General features: G+C 38.9%; 1 protein-coding gene across 1 annotated transcript in view; it reads right to left on the bottom strand.

Moving 5' to 3' along the window:
• Positions 1-15,963, bottom strand: part of syt9b (synaptotagmin IXb) — a 50,518-nt gene that overhangs the window by 4,336 nt on the left and 30,219 nt on the right. Inside the window, exons 5-7 of the mRNA XM_042410622.1 lie at positions 3,189-3,309; positions 2,862-3,033; positions 2,640-2,769 (exon numbers count right to left, since the gene is read on the bottom strand). Of these exons, the coding sequence (XP_042266556.1) occupies positions 2,640-2,769; positions 2,862-3,033; positions 3,189-3,309 (423 nt within the window). The remainder of the gene's footprint in view (positions 1-2,639; positions 2,770-2,861; positions 3,034-3,188; positions 3,310-15,963) is intronic.

The following is a 15,963-nucleotide window of genomic DNA, read 5'->3' as shown; positions in this document are numbered from 1 at the left end:
CTAGAGACAACAAGAGAGGTCTTCTAGCTTCACCACTGCTGGCAATACCATTGTAACTGACCTCCCACCAATACTGCAAGTCCTCTGGTAAACACAACGTGACAGCTAGTGCTTCAGTTTCTTGTACAGCTTGATGCAGTGCTCAGTAAAACGCCAAGTGTTTAACTGGGAGGAGTGGGAAGAATGCTGATGTCAGGATGCAACTAAAAAAAAAATACCAAGTTGACTTATGGTGTAAAAAGAGCTTCAACAGTGTGCACAACCCTTAAAAATATCCTATTGGACTTTCTGTCTCCTGTTGCTCCTCTCAGTAACCCTCACTGAGTACACACACACGTACACACACAGACTAAGAGGCAGATCATTCACAGCTACCTTACTCTCTTATCAACAACAATGGTGGTCAGAGGAAGCATTCTAAAAGGGGGAAAGCTTAACTTACTTTTTGTGCGTAGGGAGGTTCTATTTTTTAAAAAGTACTTCACACTGTTTTGAGTATCGTTATGATTTGTTACTTTATACTGCCATTTTTATTTTGTTATGTATTTGCACCAAACAAGATGTACGTTTCAGTTTGGCCACGGGATGCTAAAATTATCAACTATCGCTGCAGTTCCCTTCAGCTTTAAGGAACATTTTAGTGTCTTTCAGCTCACTGTTTTGGCTTCATGGCCAACAGCTTTACTATTTTGGTTCGGTCTGACTGCTCTCATCAACATTGTTTCCAGTCGTAACAGACAGCTGTTTTCAGTGAAAAAGCTTAAATAAACTGTACATCTGAACACTAACTGCTCAGCACCAAGCTGCAGATAAAGTTAGCAACTGGCTGGTGAACTCAGTGGAGCATTTAGCAGCTATACACTTTTCTCAGGAGTTGGTGGAGCCCAAAACAGAACTAAAAGGAGAGTGAATATTGGACTTGTTCCACTGCACCTAATCCACCCAAAAATCAATTAATACTGCTTTAAAGACTTAAAAAAAACTTATGGTTACACAGTTCTAAGGCAGGACTGTATGTGCTGCAATGACATTTTTTTAACCTTTTAACCTCAGTTTCTCTGAGAATAATGTTCTCTTTTTCAAGAAAGCCCTGATCACATTAACACAGTTAAACATTCATACCTGGAAGCTGCCCAGTACAACCACAATCTGATCTGCTGGCCACTGAGCAACTCCACTGGAGCAGTTGGGGTTAAGGGCAGCTCAGTGGTGGTAATGAGGGAGGGCAAGCACTGCTTCTTCACTCCACCCAGATTTATCCTTCCAGTCTGGGGGATTGAACCTCGACCCTATGGTCACAAGCTCACTTGTCTAACCTTTAGGCCACCACTGCTTCAGGTTATCATCGAGTGTGTTGTAAATAAAGTACTGGTAGCAGCCATCATTGTCAAGAATTAGTATCACTTGCCAGTCACTTTAGCCAGTCATCTGGATGGCAATATAATCTAAACAGATACTCATTATCCTTTAGTTGGCCTGATATCAGATGGAAATGTCATCAGGGTAGCTGAAGAAAATCACTGACATGTTCATTAGAGATACAGTAATATTCCTGGGGTCCTTAGCCTCTCTCGTAATGAGCATCACCAGACCCCCTCTGGTAAAAAAATAATGATGTCTAGAGAGGGCTTACGTCAATGCTCCTCATCATCACTGTTAATAGCTAACAAACTAACTTCCAGCTACCTGCTGCCCATTACATTTAGAAAAGAATGCTAAACATGCCAACATGTCTCTGAGTATAGCTAAAGGAAATATAGAAAGTAAATTAAATTCTTCAAAAGAGAGAAAAAAAACACATAAGTGCTGGCAGAGGCTAATGCATGTCATCACTGATGCTTTATCTGGACAATGCTCCATTTTGAAGCGTTTTATCTCCTGACCCCTTCAGCTGAATACCAGTAGATGTAGCTTTGACAAGTCAACATGAATTTATATGAATCAGTCCAGCATCTGTTTTAGCGTGCTCTGTTTGTTTAATGAGTGTGGGCTGGGAGTTCAGAAATAGAAACAGCTCTGTGAATGTAGCCACCTCTCTCTGTCTCTCTAGGTGCCTCTGTTGTGGCAATCACAGAAAAACAAGTCAAGTATACATGAGGGTTATGCAGTATTTTTGTTATGTAATTGTTTCCTTTCTTTGTTTTTTTTTTTTCTTTGTTGATGTTGTTTTTTTAATCGTACCTCGAAATGGAATACACAACATGGCAACATGATCTATGAAAACTCATTTAGATGCACCTCTGGAGTTATTTCTGTTCTGAATTAAGACTCTTTTTAGTTTAGAGAAGCTTTTGTACATTATGATGTGCACTAGGATGGAAGAGCCTCATTAAACTGACTAGTGTAATAGTGTAAATGAGTAGCTTTTAACGTATTTGTTCTTTTTTTCTTTCTTAGCCTGAGAACGTGGAACTAAACCGCTGCTTTCTTACATTTAAAATCAAACACATTACACAGAGAACATTATTGGCTCTTTATGTTTACTGCATCTGATTATTATTTAGTAATGTGCAGCCACACAAGTGGTAACTCAACAGAGCAAACTAATCTGCCTTCAGGTTGTTTCTGCAATCTTTTGATGCTACTTTCATTTCTGTCCTCTTGTCCTTTGAAAATTGCATGAAAAGGCCGGCCCGTACCTCTATGAGTGGGTGCCAGTGTGCGATGGGTTTCCGTGGGTATGACAGCATCTCATTCCAGTGGTCTCGACCCAGACTCTCAGCCTCATTGCCGACCCTGCACACCCCAATCACTTCGTTATGTCCCACCCTGCAGGACAGTAAACGGCAACACACATGGAGACTTAGAAACATTGCATCACTGCATGAGAGAAAAAAACAGTATGTAGGTAACTAACGAACCGATCATAGTCCATGACAGCTATGAGCAGGCTGATCTGGTCGATATTCTCAGGAGGAACATCAAACACGATGGCTTCATTGTACACTGGGTTCAAAGTGTTGCGCTTGGTTGATGTCTTCCTCTTCTTCAGCCTCCGGCCTTCACACATCAGGGACACTTTAACATATGGATCTGGAGAGAGGTAACATGTTCAATGAGGATGCTAAAATCTATTGACATGGACAGCAGTTTAACAAAATACTATATTGACGAAAAAATATGGTCCACACACACACTTTGTGTGTATATCTGACTACACCACCTCTGCATTGTCTGTCAGCACCCACCTGAAGCTCCAGTGATGTCCATGGCTTTGAGATTTCTGGCTTTGATCATAGTGATGGTGAGCCTGCCAGCCGTGGGGAGATAGCACAATGAGAACATCAGCTCTCCCAGGTCCACGTTGTCCTATGAATCAACATATAACATTTTTATATTAGTATTGTTCATTGTCATCTGTGATTCAGAGATAAAACATGATTTGATTCCAGTTCTTGCAAAGGGAGGGAAACATCTAGGAAAGAATCACATTGAAGTTCAAAGAGACCCCTCATGCTAAGCTTCACATCAAAAACACGAATGTTTTGTTTTGCTATATTTCAGCTTTTCAAAAAACAAAGTGAAAACTGTAGTCTATTTTGGGCGATGAAAGACTGAAATGTTGTGCTTAAGCTAAAACAATTAAGGGAAATGGAAATCTTAGGTATTACTGGCCTGACACTTGGTCTAGGTATAGAAAGTAGAAAAGGACACTTTTCTCTAAGGATACATTATTGATAGGAAAAGAGTACAGGGAAATAGTAGCAATGCTATTATACTACTTGCATACTAATCTTATTGATGTTTACTCTCCAATCTAAGTTCATATTAAATGTTCATATTAAAAATATTAAATGTGTAGGATTCCTTTTAACAGGGATTGTCTTAGCTTTTTGATATTTAAAAAAAGGGGAAAGTGGCTATATTAACAGAGTCACACAATCAAAAATATTCTACTCATACAGCAACATATAGGGCCTATAAAGGTAATCTGAAGGAGTCTTCTCAAATCTAAACCGATTTTGCCCACTAGGGGCAGTAGAAACAAGTTGTGAACAAAACGCTGACATATCATCATATTTTCAGTTTATATGTTAAACTTGTTGGTAAAACAGTTGCTTATTAATACATCCAGCAGTTACAGAGCAACATTATTATTCATTTGGAGTCGTGTTTTCAGGTTTTTAGAGCTGTTTAACTGAAAACAGCCGTCTGATGCAGCCAAAAAATGACACTATGAGAGCACTGACAGTGAACCAAAACATGAAGTTGTAGCTGGACAACTTCATGACTGTAGATCAGTGGAGTAGCCTAAAACTGTGTATTGTGTGACAGTGTACTAGAATGTCTGCATGTGTGTTCTTGTGCACAAAATATCAGGGACCCACTCATTGCCCCATAGTGCTACCAGTAGTCAAACACTCAACAGGGTACCTTTAAGTACCTAAATAAATACATTTTAAATATTACAGTAAAGCTAAGCTAAATACACTTTCAAGGTTTTTCCTTCCTTTTCCAAATCTCAGCTACTGGCGAACCTAGACAGAAATATAAAAGTCATATTTGTCATATATTGGAACTACTACATGCCAGTTATAGCCAAATAAAAAGAAAAAATAATACACAACATCTATGTTGTGAATGAGGATTTATAAATGCAGATGTTTGAGACTCTGAACTAAAATTAATTTTTGTTTGAGGGTTAAGGTTTACCAATTAAAACAAAGCAGGTTAAGGTTTTGTTAAGGTGAAATAATTAGAGTGAAGTGCCTGAAAATCAATGGGTAGATTCAACAGAAGGCACATTATAATATGTTGAAGGAATAACACAAGTCTTTACACCTCAGACAGACATGGATCACGCCTGTGACACCTTCAGCAGAAAAAACATGAAAACCTTTTGAATCACATCTGCAGCACTGACATGACTCATCATTTATCAGCATATTTCCTGTTACAGAAATTTCATGCACCGAGCCTTTAAATGATATGCAACACAGCTATGGCTATTTGTTGCATCCCCCAATCTGCAACTGCTTGAACTTGTGGAATCTTGTCATGACGTTTGACTATTCATGTTTTCCTATGAGAATACCCCTGCTTTCACAACTTCTCCACATTCATGCCCATGCCAAGCTCTTTCCCCAATTAACATGTCTGAAAATAACGTGCAATGGTGTGAGAGTGAGTGGTGTGTTGAGACAAAAGCACTCACAAGGTTTCTTATGGGGGACACTCTGCTCTGTAGTTTCACACTTTCTTCCACACACTGAGCTGTTAGAAAATCTTCAATAGGAAGTGAAAAGAGCAAACACTTGTTCTCAATTCTGATACTTTTAAACAATATGCATTCACTGGCAACTTCATTAGGTACACCTGTGCAATATAACGCAATCCAATACAACAGCCTTGCCATAAATTTTACAATTACGAGGTCATAGTGGGTAGTGGTGGTGTATTGGTGTGCATTATATTAAATGGTATTCCTAATATTTTGTCCACTCCATTAAACACACAATATGTAATTTCAGCCACTAAGGGTCTCTCAATCAAACAATAACAAAAGACGGAGTGTGATGACGCTGTGAAGTAGCGTGGGATCATGGGAGTTGTCCTCATTGTTAAACAACCAGTTTCTCCGGGTTAGGATTACTCCAGTGTTCATCGTTCAGGATGTTTTTACTGGGAGCCAAATTATCCGCAGAGGTCTCCTCCTCTCCAAAACAAACGGCCCCGGTGATTAAAACGATAAAACACTGAATAAAGCAGTTTCGCGTTAAAAATCAGCGTGTTCTCCATCGCTGTTTGGTGGAAAGAGGACATCCGGGAGGGGCTGCTAGCCAAGCTGCTGCTAACGTTTGCTTAGCTTGTTTCTCTGATAACTTAAGATCCAGAAGTCCGATGACTAAAATCCTTCATCCAGTTAGATATAGTTAAAAATGACCAAAATCTAAAAAGTTTATCATAAAAATATGGCTTAAATCCAAATAAAAGTCAATTTATGACAGTTTCTGATGGGCAACCACAACGCTGACATATTATCTTATATGCGTATACTCTTTGGCCATTGTTGCAGACAACAACATTGCATGCATCTTGTGCGCATATACTCTTTGGTAGAGGGGGTATGACGCCACTGACAGGCGACCAAATGAAACAGACCATTATCTTGATTAAAATTACAGATTTCTCTGGGTTTGAAAATTGTTGGAAACATTTGGGATAATGTAAGTACGCTACTGAACAAAATATATAACATAGGTCTAGTTGTTTTTAGACATTTTAATGTGGAATAATTACATATTATAGCTTCAACATGAGGGGGGCAAAATATCAGGAATGCTTCAATATCATGCACTCCAGTACACATACATATAGAAACATATAGAATTATCACTTTTCTGACAACGTCAAAAAGTGAAGATGTATAAGCTTCATTAAGTAGAATTTATGGCACAGCTGTTGTATTGGATTGCAATAGATTGCACCGGTGTTACTACTAACGTAGCCAGTGAGAGCATTTCTAATTATTTTATCGCAACCATGGAATATAAAGAAAATTAGCAACTGACTGTCATGCTTCCAATTGTTTCAACATCTGCAAATATGAGTCATTAAGTTCAATTACAGTTCCTCTAACATAAATGCAACCTCTCTCTCGCTACTCTGAATTCAGCTGCTTTATGTTTCAATGGACACAGTTGCAATACAGGTTAACACAACCCTCTGATGTGTCTATTTGGATTCTTTCCAATCAGCGATTAATACACAGGATGTTAGTGATTTTGTATTTAGTCTTTGTCCAAAGCAACCAATTAGCTAGAAAGCGTAGTTAAAGGTCAGATGTAGTGGTTATACTGGAAAATCATTGTTTCACTCGGACATCAATAAGTGTTCCCTCTCATGCTGATTAAGATGAATTGGAGTCAGTCTATACAGGCAGCACACACACACACACGCATTAGGATGCTGCTGCTGTGGGTCTTCTGCTCAAAATCGCTGAAAATCAAATTAAACAAAATGAGTTGATTCATCACGGGTGTCAGCATAGACCATCTACACGCCTGCGAGCACGTAAACACACACACACACACACAGAAATACACACACAGCTTAAACCCAGGATCTGTGACATTCTGACTGTGTGATGAGTTGATTCATCACACATGTTGCTGAGGCAGAATCCACCTCTGACACTGCATCGTCGTTGTTACTTTGAGCCTCGGGTGTTAATGATATGCATCTTATGATGTCTCTGAGGTGTAACACACATATGAATGTTGGCACAAGTACAGGAATGCACACAGATATACACAAACAGGCCGGCACATACACAGACAATGGATCAGCAAGCCCTTTAGCTCTCCACGGGTACTACTCATATGAGCTCTCAAATCAAGCCTGCGGTCAGGATTATGGTCACTTGTACTCAGCCAATGAAATTAGACCGGTGCTCTAAAGCAGAGAGAGAGTGTGGGCAGTCCATCTTCTCCAATTATAATATGAGCACCTTCTCTCCCTCAGGAGCAGCGAGGCTTTATCTACAAGCTTCTCTCTTGCTGTGTCTTTAATAATCACAGGCTCAGTCTAACTCAATCTCTCTCCTTTCCTACTTCTTCATAACTTCCTCTGTGTGTGTGTCCATGCAGTGTGTGTGACACTTTGAGTCACATTTTAATTTTCCCATAAACCCTGATGAATCTACTGATGCACCCAACCCCCTCCATCCTTTGCTGTTGTGACAGAAAAGGATAATTATGTTATTTTGTTTGTGGAAGGTTAGCACACACCTGCTGTCTTGTTCCATGAAGCAATATCCCCTAGTGCTGTAAAGTTAAAGAAGTAGATGTCTTGTGAAAATAAACTAAGAATCAAAGAATGTAAAATGTAGTTTATGCTAATAAAGATATAGATTTCCCTAATAATAGTCTTGTTTATTTACAGCAATTATACTATTTATATTAATGAGGTTATGTTACGGTGCATAGGTGTAACTTCTAAATGTACAGTGCATGTTACTATGCTTACACATCATCTGGGCACCATGGATAACACTACTAAATTTCATGCTAAACTATAAAACAGTCGATGACATATTTCACTCAAAACCAAAATGTTATCCACATGTTGGTGCAGGCAGGATGACCACCGCTCCACCCCGCTAAATCTTTGTAAGGTGCTTGAAGCGTCAATGAGTCCAAACTCGATGAAAGAGATTTCTGCACACTAAGGTCTATTCAATAATGAATCATGTATGCTCTGATGAAGGTCTGATAGACCGACAGCTCAAAAGTAAAGTGAATCCTGCATAGATCTAAGTGTGCGTAAATCTCTTTCATCAAGTTTGATCCACCTAGTGGGGTGAAAGGGAAAGTCATTGGGTCATCAAAGTCATTAGGATTCATCCTCTAGCAAGCATTAATGTCTGTACAATATTTCATGGCAATCCATGCAATAGTTGCTGAGATATTTCAGTCTGGACCAAAGTGGTGGACCGACCAACCAACCAACCAACCAACCAAACAACCAACCAACAATGTCATCCTTAGAGCCTGCGAATCACCTTCGATAACTGTCATAATGCTGATCAAAAGATTCTGCTGAATAGAGGAGACATTGCTATTTTTTAAATATTTTACATAAAATGTTCACACTCTTTTGTAAATGTTTATTGACGCAACTTATAATAATATAACTTATAATAATATCCATTATTCAAAACTCCTTCAGACAGTTAGGGTGATCTGATGGAGCTTTGAACATTAGTTACATGAATAAACATTTAGAGTCTGAACATTTTATTTAAAATATTTAAACACAACACGAAAAATAACAATGTCTCCTCTATTCAAGCAATGACTCCCTTTTAAAAGTCTGCGTGTCTCCTTGGTGCAACAATATCCCAACATCATGTTCCATTTAACATTATTATTTCATCTTTAATATGACGATCCAAATCATATCCATTACGTTAACTACTCATATGGAGTGCAGAGCAAAGTGTTGATGAGCAGGCTTATGGAGAACGGAGACGCGGGGTGTCAGATCCATGGAAAAGAGACAGCAAACTGGTTTGTAATTAAGGATTTAAAATTCACTCATCACTCATGTTGATTGACGGGGCTCCTCGGGCGGACATGCTGCACCACCAGAAACATCTCTAAATGTAGCTACAGCAGGAGCATTTATTCACTGACAAATAGCCTAAACTGTACACACACACCACAGCTAACATTATTCTGCTAACTTCATACTCTCTGCTCCAATCGGGTAGCCACCTTCACACTCGCACTCTCTCTCTCGACCAGACTCCCTATGCACACAACCTTAAGGTTTAGGCTTAAGGTATCACAGTAACTTTTTGATTCTACTGTATACAATCCAAGGAAGGTTGAAGCGAGGGCAACTGGTCTTGGTTGTAGATACTTAAAAACGTTTCACCTCTCATCCAAGGGGCTTCTTCTTCTGCTTCTTCCTTCTTCTTATCTTTCAGGTGTAGGTACACTGCTGAGTTGACCTGAGGATTCCTCCTGTATTGAGCCATTCCATGTCATATTTGAAAGATAAGGGACACTCTTTCGAGGACAACATATAGTTACTCTAGATAGCATTACCCTGGCCTCCAGCACAACCATAAGGGAACCTGGAGTAATCTTTGATCAGGATATATATATCTAGGATATATATCTATGATAGATATATACATCCATTAATATCCACATGAAACAAATTTCAAGTACTACATTTTTTTCACCTACATAACGAGACGTATCCTGTCTCAAAAAGATGCAGAAAAAATAGTCCACACATTTGTTACTTCCAGGCTGGATTATTGCAATTCCTTATTATCAGGCTGCCCTAACAAGTCTCTAAAGACTCTCCAGCTGGTCCAGGATGCAGCTGTATGTGTACTGACAAGAATCTGGAATCTGTGTTTGAAAGCCACCCACTGCCCCCGTTATCCTGCTCAGCACCCACTGCTACAATTATTATTATTGTTATTATTATTATTATTGTTGTTGTTATTATTATTATTATTATACATCTCTATGTGGAAATTGCATTGTGCTATGCTCTCTTTCCTCCTGCTCTCTCCCTCCTACCCTCTCTCTCTGTCACTCTCTCTCTTTCTCCCCTCCTTCTTTCTCTCTAAACCCACCCGGTCAAGGCAGATGGCTGCTCACCAAGAGCCTGGTTCTGTGCAAGGTTTCTTCCTGTTAAAAGGGAGTTTTTCCTTACCGCTGTCGCCAAGTGCTTACTCATGGGGGAATGTTGGGTATCTGTAAATAAGAATGTAAAAAGTACGGTCTAGACCTGCTCTATATGAAGAGTCCCCTCAGATAAATTCCGTTATGATTTGGCGTTATATAAATAAAATTGACTTGACTTGACTTGACTTAAACACTGGAGATCCATGATACATGGGGGCAAATCAACAGTACAATATATCTGCCTGGCTGAACATGGTGGAAGTAAATAAATCACTGTCTGGCTGAACTTTTGCTGTATAGATGAATATGCCCTGGCAGAATCAGGTTATGGTAATGTAGCCTCCATAGCTCTCAGTAAAGGATAGGAGGACAGTTATGTGCACTGTGTGGGTATAGTTATTTTGTCATAGCTTTCAAAGGAATTGTTTGCTGACTCTATATGTTAAAGTGTACCTCATAAGTTGCAAGTGGACTGTCTCATTCATGGGCCTCTCATCAATTGAAATGTCTATTGTTTTGTATATTGTAGACTTTTGTACAAAAGTAGTTCAGTGAAAAGTCAAGTCAATTTTATTTATATAGCGCCAAATCACAACAGAAGTTATCTCAGGACATTTCACATAGAGCAGGTCTAGACCGTACTCTTTAATTTATAATTATACTATAATTGTAAATTATATCATTATAATGACATATATACATATAATTATAATTATATATATAATTATAATTTATAGAGACCCAACATTTCCCCATGAGAAAGCACAGCGACAGCGGCAAGGAAAAAGTCCCCTTTAACGGGAAGAAACCTCAAGCAGCACTGGGCTCCAGGTGGGCATCTGCCTTGACCGGTTGGTGTGATGTGTATAGCAATTAAAAGTTGCGTTCTAACAAATATCCTCACCGTTTCTACAAGAAAGCCTAGGGTGCTTGCATTTAAACATCAGTAAATCATCACCATATTAATCTGGAAACATGCCTGTCAGCAGTCGATTGGTTTGTATGTTTTCACTCATACCATGTATGTGTATGGATTTAAAAAAGAGATACAACTAGTTTATTAGTGAGCTTCAGAGGTGCTGGTAGTTGTATTTTTGAACTTTTGACCAAGCCAGGCTTAGCGTTTCCCCCTGCCTCCAGTTTTTATGCTAAGCTAGGCTAACCACATCCCGACTGCAGCTCTGTACTTATCACACAGACATGAGAGTGCTGTCACTCACTTTTCATCTAACTTTTGGAAAAACAAGAGATTAAGCTTGTCTCCCAAAAAGTAGAAACTACAAACAAGAAAGGAGGGACACATCCAACAAGCTAATGGTGAACTTTCATCATGCGCTGGCAAAACACTGTGCACATCTGTGTATGGGTTCCACGTACTGTGTGTTTGCCCCTGTAATATGTTCAGGATCTCTAACTGACTGAGTTGACCATACGCATCTAGCAAACCATATTTCTTGCTTAGTAAATAAAGGAAAATGGGACGACAAATGCTTGTTATATGGCACCCTTTGTCTTCGTTGGGAAATGGGAACCTCCTTTATTGAATTAACCACATGCACATGCACACAAACACACACACACACACAAGTATGCACACACTGACCAAATTATAGGCCATCTAGACTGCAGTCAATAGTATTGACTGGCCCTGCAGGAGATGCAGGTTACAGTGTCTTTCCATTGTCTTTGTCTCCAAAAAATCTTCAGCTGTGGAGAAAGACGGCAGGAAAGGGCACAAAACAACAAGACTGATATAGCAAACTGAATCTCTTCACATGTATGCAGTTGCTGGAAAGTCTCTTGGAACTCCAAAATCATTAAAAGCACTAATCTGCACCAAGCCAGAGCAAGAAATGATGGAACTATCCAGAAATCATTAAAACGAAAAACACTTCAGTACAAGTCATATGTGCTAAAATGAACCTTGACTTGCAGAGGTGCCCCCCGGCATTTTGTTTGATTGCATTCAATAAAGAGTCAGAAGGGAAAAAAGCTCTCTGTACCGACAAACTGCTTGCTAACTGCCACTTGGCAAGTTCGTTAGTTCGTTAGTCTATTCTCTCTTCTGGACTCTCCAGTTTTCCGTGTCCTGTAAAAACAGCATGGTATTGGTCAATAGCACAAATTTGCAGGTTAAAGTTCATCAAAGTTTAATGTGATAAGAAAGATTTGCATGGATTTACTTCACTCCCGCCAGCAAATCCAATGTTTGAACTATTCACTTGAAATTAATCAATTTTTACCGTTTTCAATGCTAGAGTTTTAATTCTGTCATTTCTGTCATGAGCTTCTTTCTCAACAGGGTACTTGGTTACCCTAATAGTACTAGAGCTGACAAAATTCTGCTGTGATGTAGCACTGATGTTTGTGATTCATAAAGGTTTTTCTATGACTGTAGGACACACTCCATAGAAATGATTAAGGCAATGGGGAGATCTACAGCAAGGTCCCATTCATATAAAATGATCATTAATTAGGCATATTCGTCACTGCCACAGAGGCATCATGGGACTGTTAAGTGAAGGACAAATGCAAGGCAGAGTCATGCAGGATTCATTCCTGAGCCAACAGAGGTATGTGTGGTTTCCAGAGAAGGGATTTTAATTACTGATTTGGTAATTAATGGTGTGTGGATTAATGGTGAGGTGCTATAGCTTCAACATGAATCCACACATGCCATGGCAAGCTTGAGGTTGGAGTTTATTAAAATAAGAGGTGGAGTATACAGTTACAATTCAGACACTAGAGACTGTTAGGACTGTGTCAGTGCTCTTATATATGAATGATCTTGTAATGTACACAGCACAGGATAAATCAAATTTATTTTTTCTATAAGCATGCAGAAATATGTGTACATTACAGTCCACTGCATATGGCTAGGGATGGCTAGAGGCTTGTTATATGCCAGGAGCCATGATTAATGTACACAGAATACAAACTGGACCAGCACAGGGTCCCTCCTTGTAATCCCAGGAGAGGTAACCCAGTTCTGCTGGGGACACATAAAGAGAGAGATAGTGAGAGATTTTCTGTAAAATTCATGTCCTTCTGGATAACTGTATGTTTCTTCGGACCCCCCTCACAGATACAGACACACACACACACACACACACGCATATGCAAACACTCGACAAGCAATTAGAGAAGCAGTTGAAGCTTTGAACATGGACTTTCACACTAATTAGATTCATATCTGATTAAGGCAGCACTATGGCAACTGTAAATTTAGTGTAATTTACCTTGACTGATATTGAAATCAAATTATGGCAACCATAACTCAATTAACATACCAAGTTTTTTGCTCAACCATTTTATATAATAGTGTGATTTTGTTTAGTATTTGCATTTATGCATATAGCAGAGCGGTCACAGAGAGACCTGTACAAAGATGGTGGCATTGCAGAGGAGAAATCTTATGTCCCTCCATTTTCTCAGATACTAGCCATTATCTAATTATCTTCATGTAAAAGGTTCAGTCACTAAAAAAATGAAAGCAGCACATTAGTAGAGCAGCAGCAGCAACCTCAGTCCTCCATCAGTATCTACATAGGTTGCATTCAGGTACAGGACAGAGTGTAGGTCAACTGGCAGCACTCAGAGCCCAACACATAATCACTGTAGATACGTAAAATGGAAGAAAAACTGAAGCCTGAAGACTTTGGATCTTGTCTGTGCTTATAAAGCACAAATAAAAGGCAACACGTGATGTATTTTGTGTAGAGAGCTGTAAACACATCTGTTCCATCAGACAGGGTGAACTATGAGACAAAAACGCAGCTTAATTAGATATAATTCTGCGGAATAGAAAGTGTCCAAAAAGTCGTTTGTGATTTTCTGTCTATACACTGTTATCATGTTGGATATTTATCTTAAACATGGTCAATGTTGCAAAACTTGAGGTGAACGAAAGTCAAAAACCAGGGCTTAAGCCAGCTCTGATCACTCAGTTTGCAAAGTTACCTCTACTTCCCCACTGAATTGATGTCAGATCGTTCGTTCATGCCCATAGATGGCCGTCCGTTCCATCGCCTTTGTTGCTAAAGTTGTTCCATGGGTTGTTCATGTTGTCCACTCACGTCTTTTGGAGCAAATTTCAGCTTAAACATGTTCAGATGTATTTGAAAAGTTTTTTTTCAGTAAAGAACAGGAAAAAGAAGTGAAATCCGACTACTATTGTCTGTTTATGTAGCCTCCAGAGATGGCGGAAGTCTGCCAAGGGGCAACTTTCGGGAGCTAACCATTTAGAACAGAGTGGGCTCATCAGGAGGGGGGCCTTCTAGAAACAGGAGTTAAAACAGTCTGTTTCAGACAGAGGTTGAACTGAGGGGCTGCATAAAGGGCCAGTATAAGATAAGAGTTTTTTGAATCGTAAATCATCCAAATATATTACAGTATTGCTCCAAAATATAAATACAGACCTAGAAATGTTATTATAATGTTGTTATTATAAAACTGGGTTGGAAAAGTCCAGTAATTAACGATAATTGTGTTGGGTAAATGGATGATTAATAAAGTATAAATTAAAGTATAAATAAATTAAATTTAAAAAGTGGACTCAGACTTGGACACAGGACACAGGACAGCTATAGTTCACAAGTTGGATGCCTCAGAGGAGCTTCTAACCCATTTTTACTGACCTTATTTAGCTGGGAATGCTGTTAGAGTCTGGAAAGTGTTAAAACAATATTTGTGAACCAGCTCGATTAGTGTGTGTGCGTCAAGGGATGGGGGTGCTATCCTGTTGGGTCTTTGCATTAGTGTAGTTAGCTGCACAAACAGGTCAGAACTGGTTTAGTGCTGACCCAGCTAATGACCATTTTCTTGCTTAACTTAATTACATGATGAGGAGCAGCTGTGTTGTCAATGTACATTTTAAAGCCTTTCCAAAACATTAACCTGAGTAGTGGCCACACTCCAGAAACCAGGGGTAGGTTCCTAAAACGCTCTTGATATGTCTTATTCATGGGTTATTTAGCAAAAGACAAGGGATTTAACCTCATATCTATGATGAAATATGCAAAGTTTCATAATTATCTAGAAATATTAAGATTTTTTATTGATTCTTATGAAAATGTATTGAAAACATTGAAACCGTATTTTAGTATTGTGGGTTTTTTTTAGTTTTGGTTGATATTAGATAGAAAATAGTAAAGACATCCAACACAGCAATATAGCCTTTGTTTTATATTGTGATGATACAACTTCTGTACACTGAAGCTAATTTACAGTATATGTTAATATCAATGAGAGCTGCCTGGTGACAATATATGTAGAAGTTGCATAGAAACTCTAGTAATCACCAGCTTTTATTGGTCACTACTGAAGCATACAGTACAGTGCTGTATATGAACTAACTCACAGTGTCCATAAATGTGTTAACCTTTTACAAATTATATATATGTCGGCAGAAAAAGAAGAACAAATTAACATAAAAACTGATAAAAGCTATGAAACTTTCCCCTCTGGTATCCACCACTAAACCAAACACAAAACATTCACTGAATATTCATTGAATATTACTTGAGAATGTAAATGTCTACTGATTGTATGAAAGACTGGCTGCACTTTTTCAGATGTATGTTCTTAAGAGTCTATTGCTATGCTAGCAGCTCTGTGAGGATGAGGCTATACTGTGCTTTGAGCTACATGATAATGTCAGCATGCTAACTCACACTGACAACATGCTGATATTAAGCAGGTAATGTTTACCATTTTTTACCATCTTAGTTTTGCGTGTTATAATGCTAACATTTGCTAAATAGCTTTATTCACACAGTACAGCTGAGGCTGATGGTCAAGTATTTAGTCATAA

The sequence above is a fragment of the Thunnus maccoyii genome, chromosome 5 (assembly GCF_910596095.1).
Source record: "Thunnus maccoyii chromosome 5, fThuMac1.1, whole genome shotgun sequence".
NCBI lineage: Eukaryota > Metazoa > Chordata > Actinopteri > Scombriformes > Scombridae > Thunnus > Thunnus maccoyii.
The sequence above is the reverse complement of the archived record's forward strand: the minus strand, read 5'-3'. Positions and strand labels throughout refer to the sequence as shown.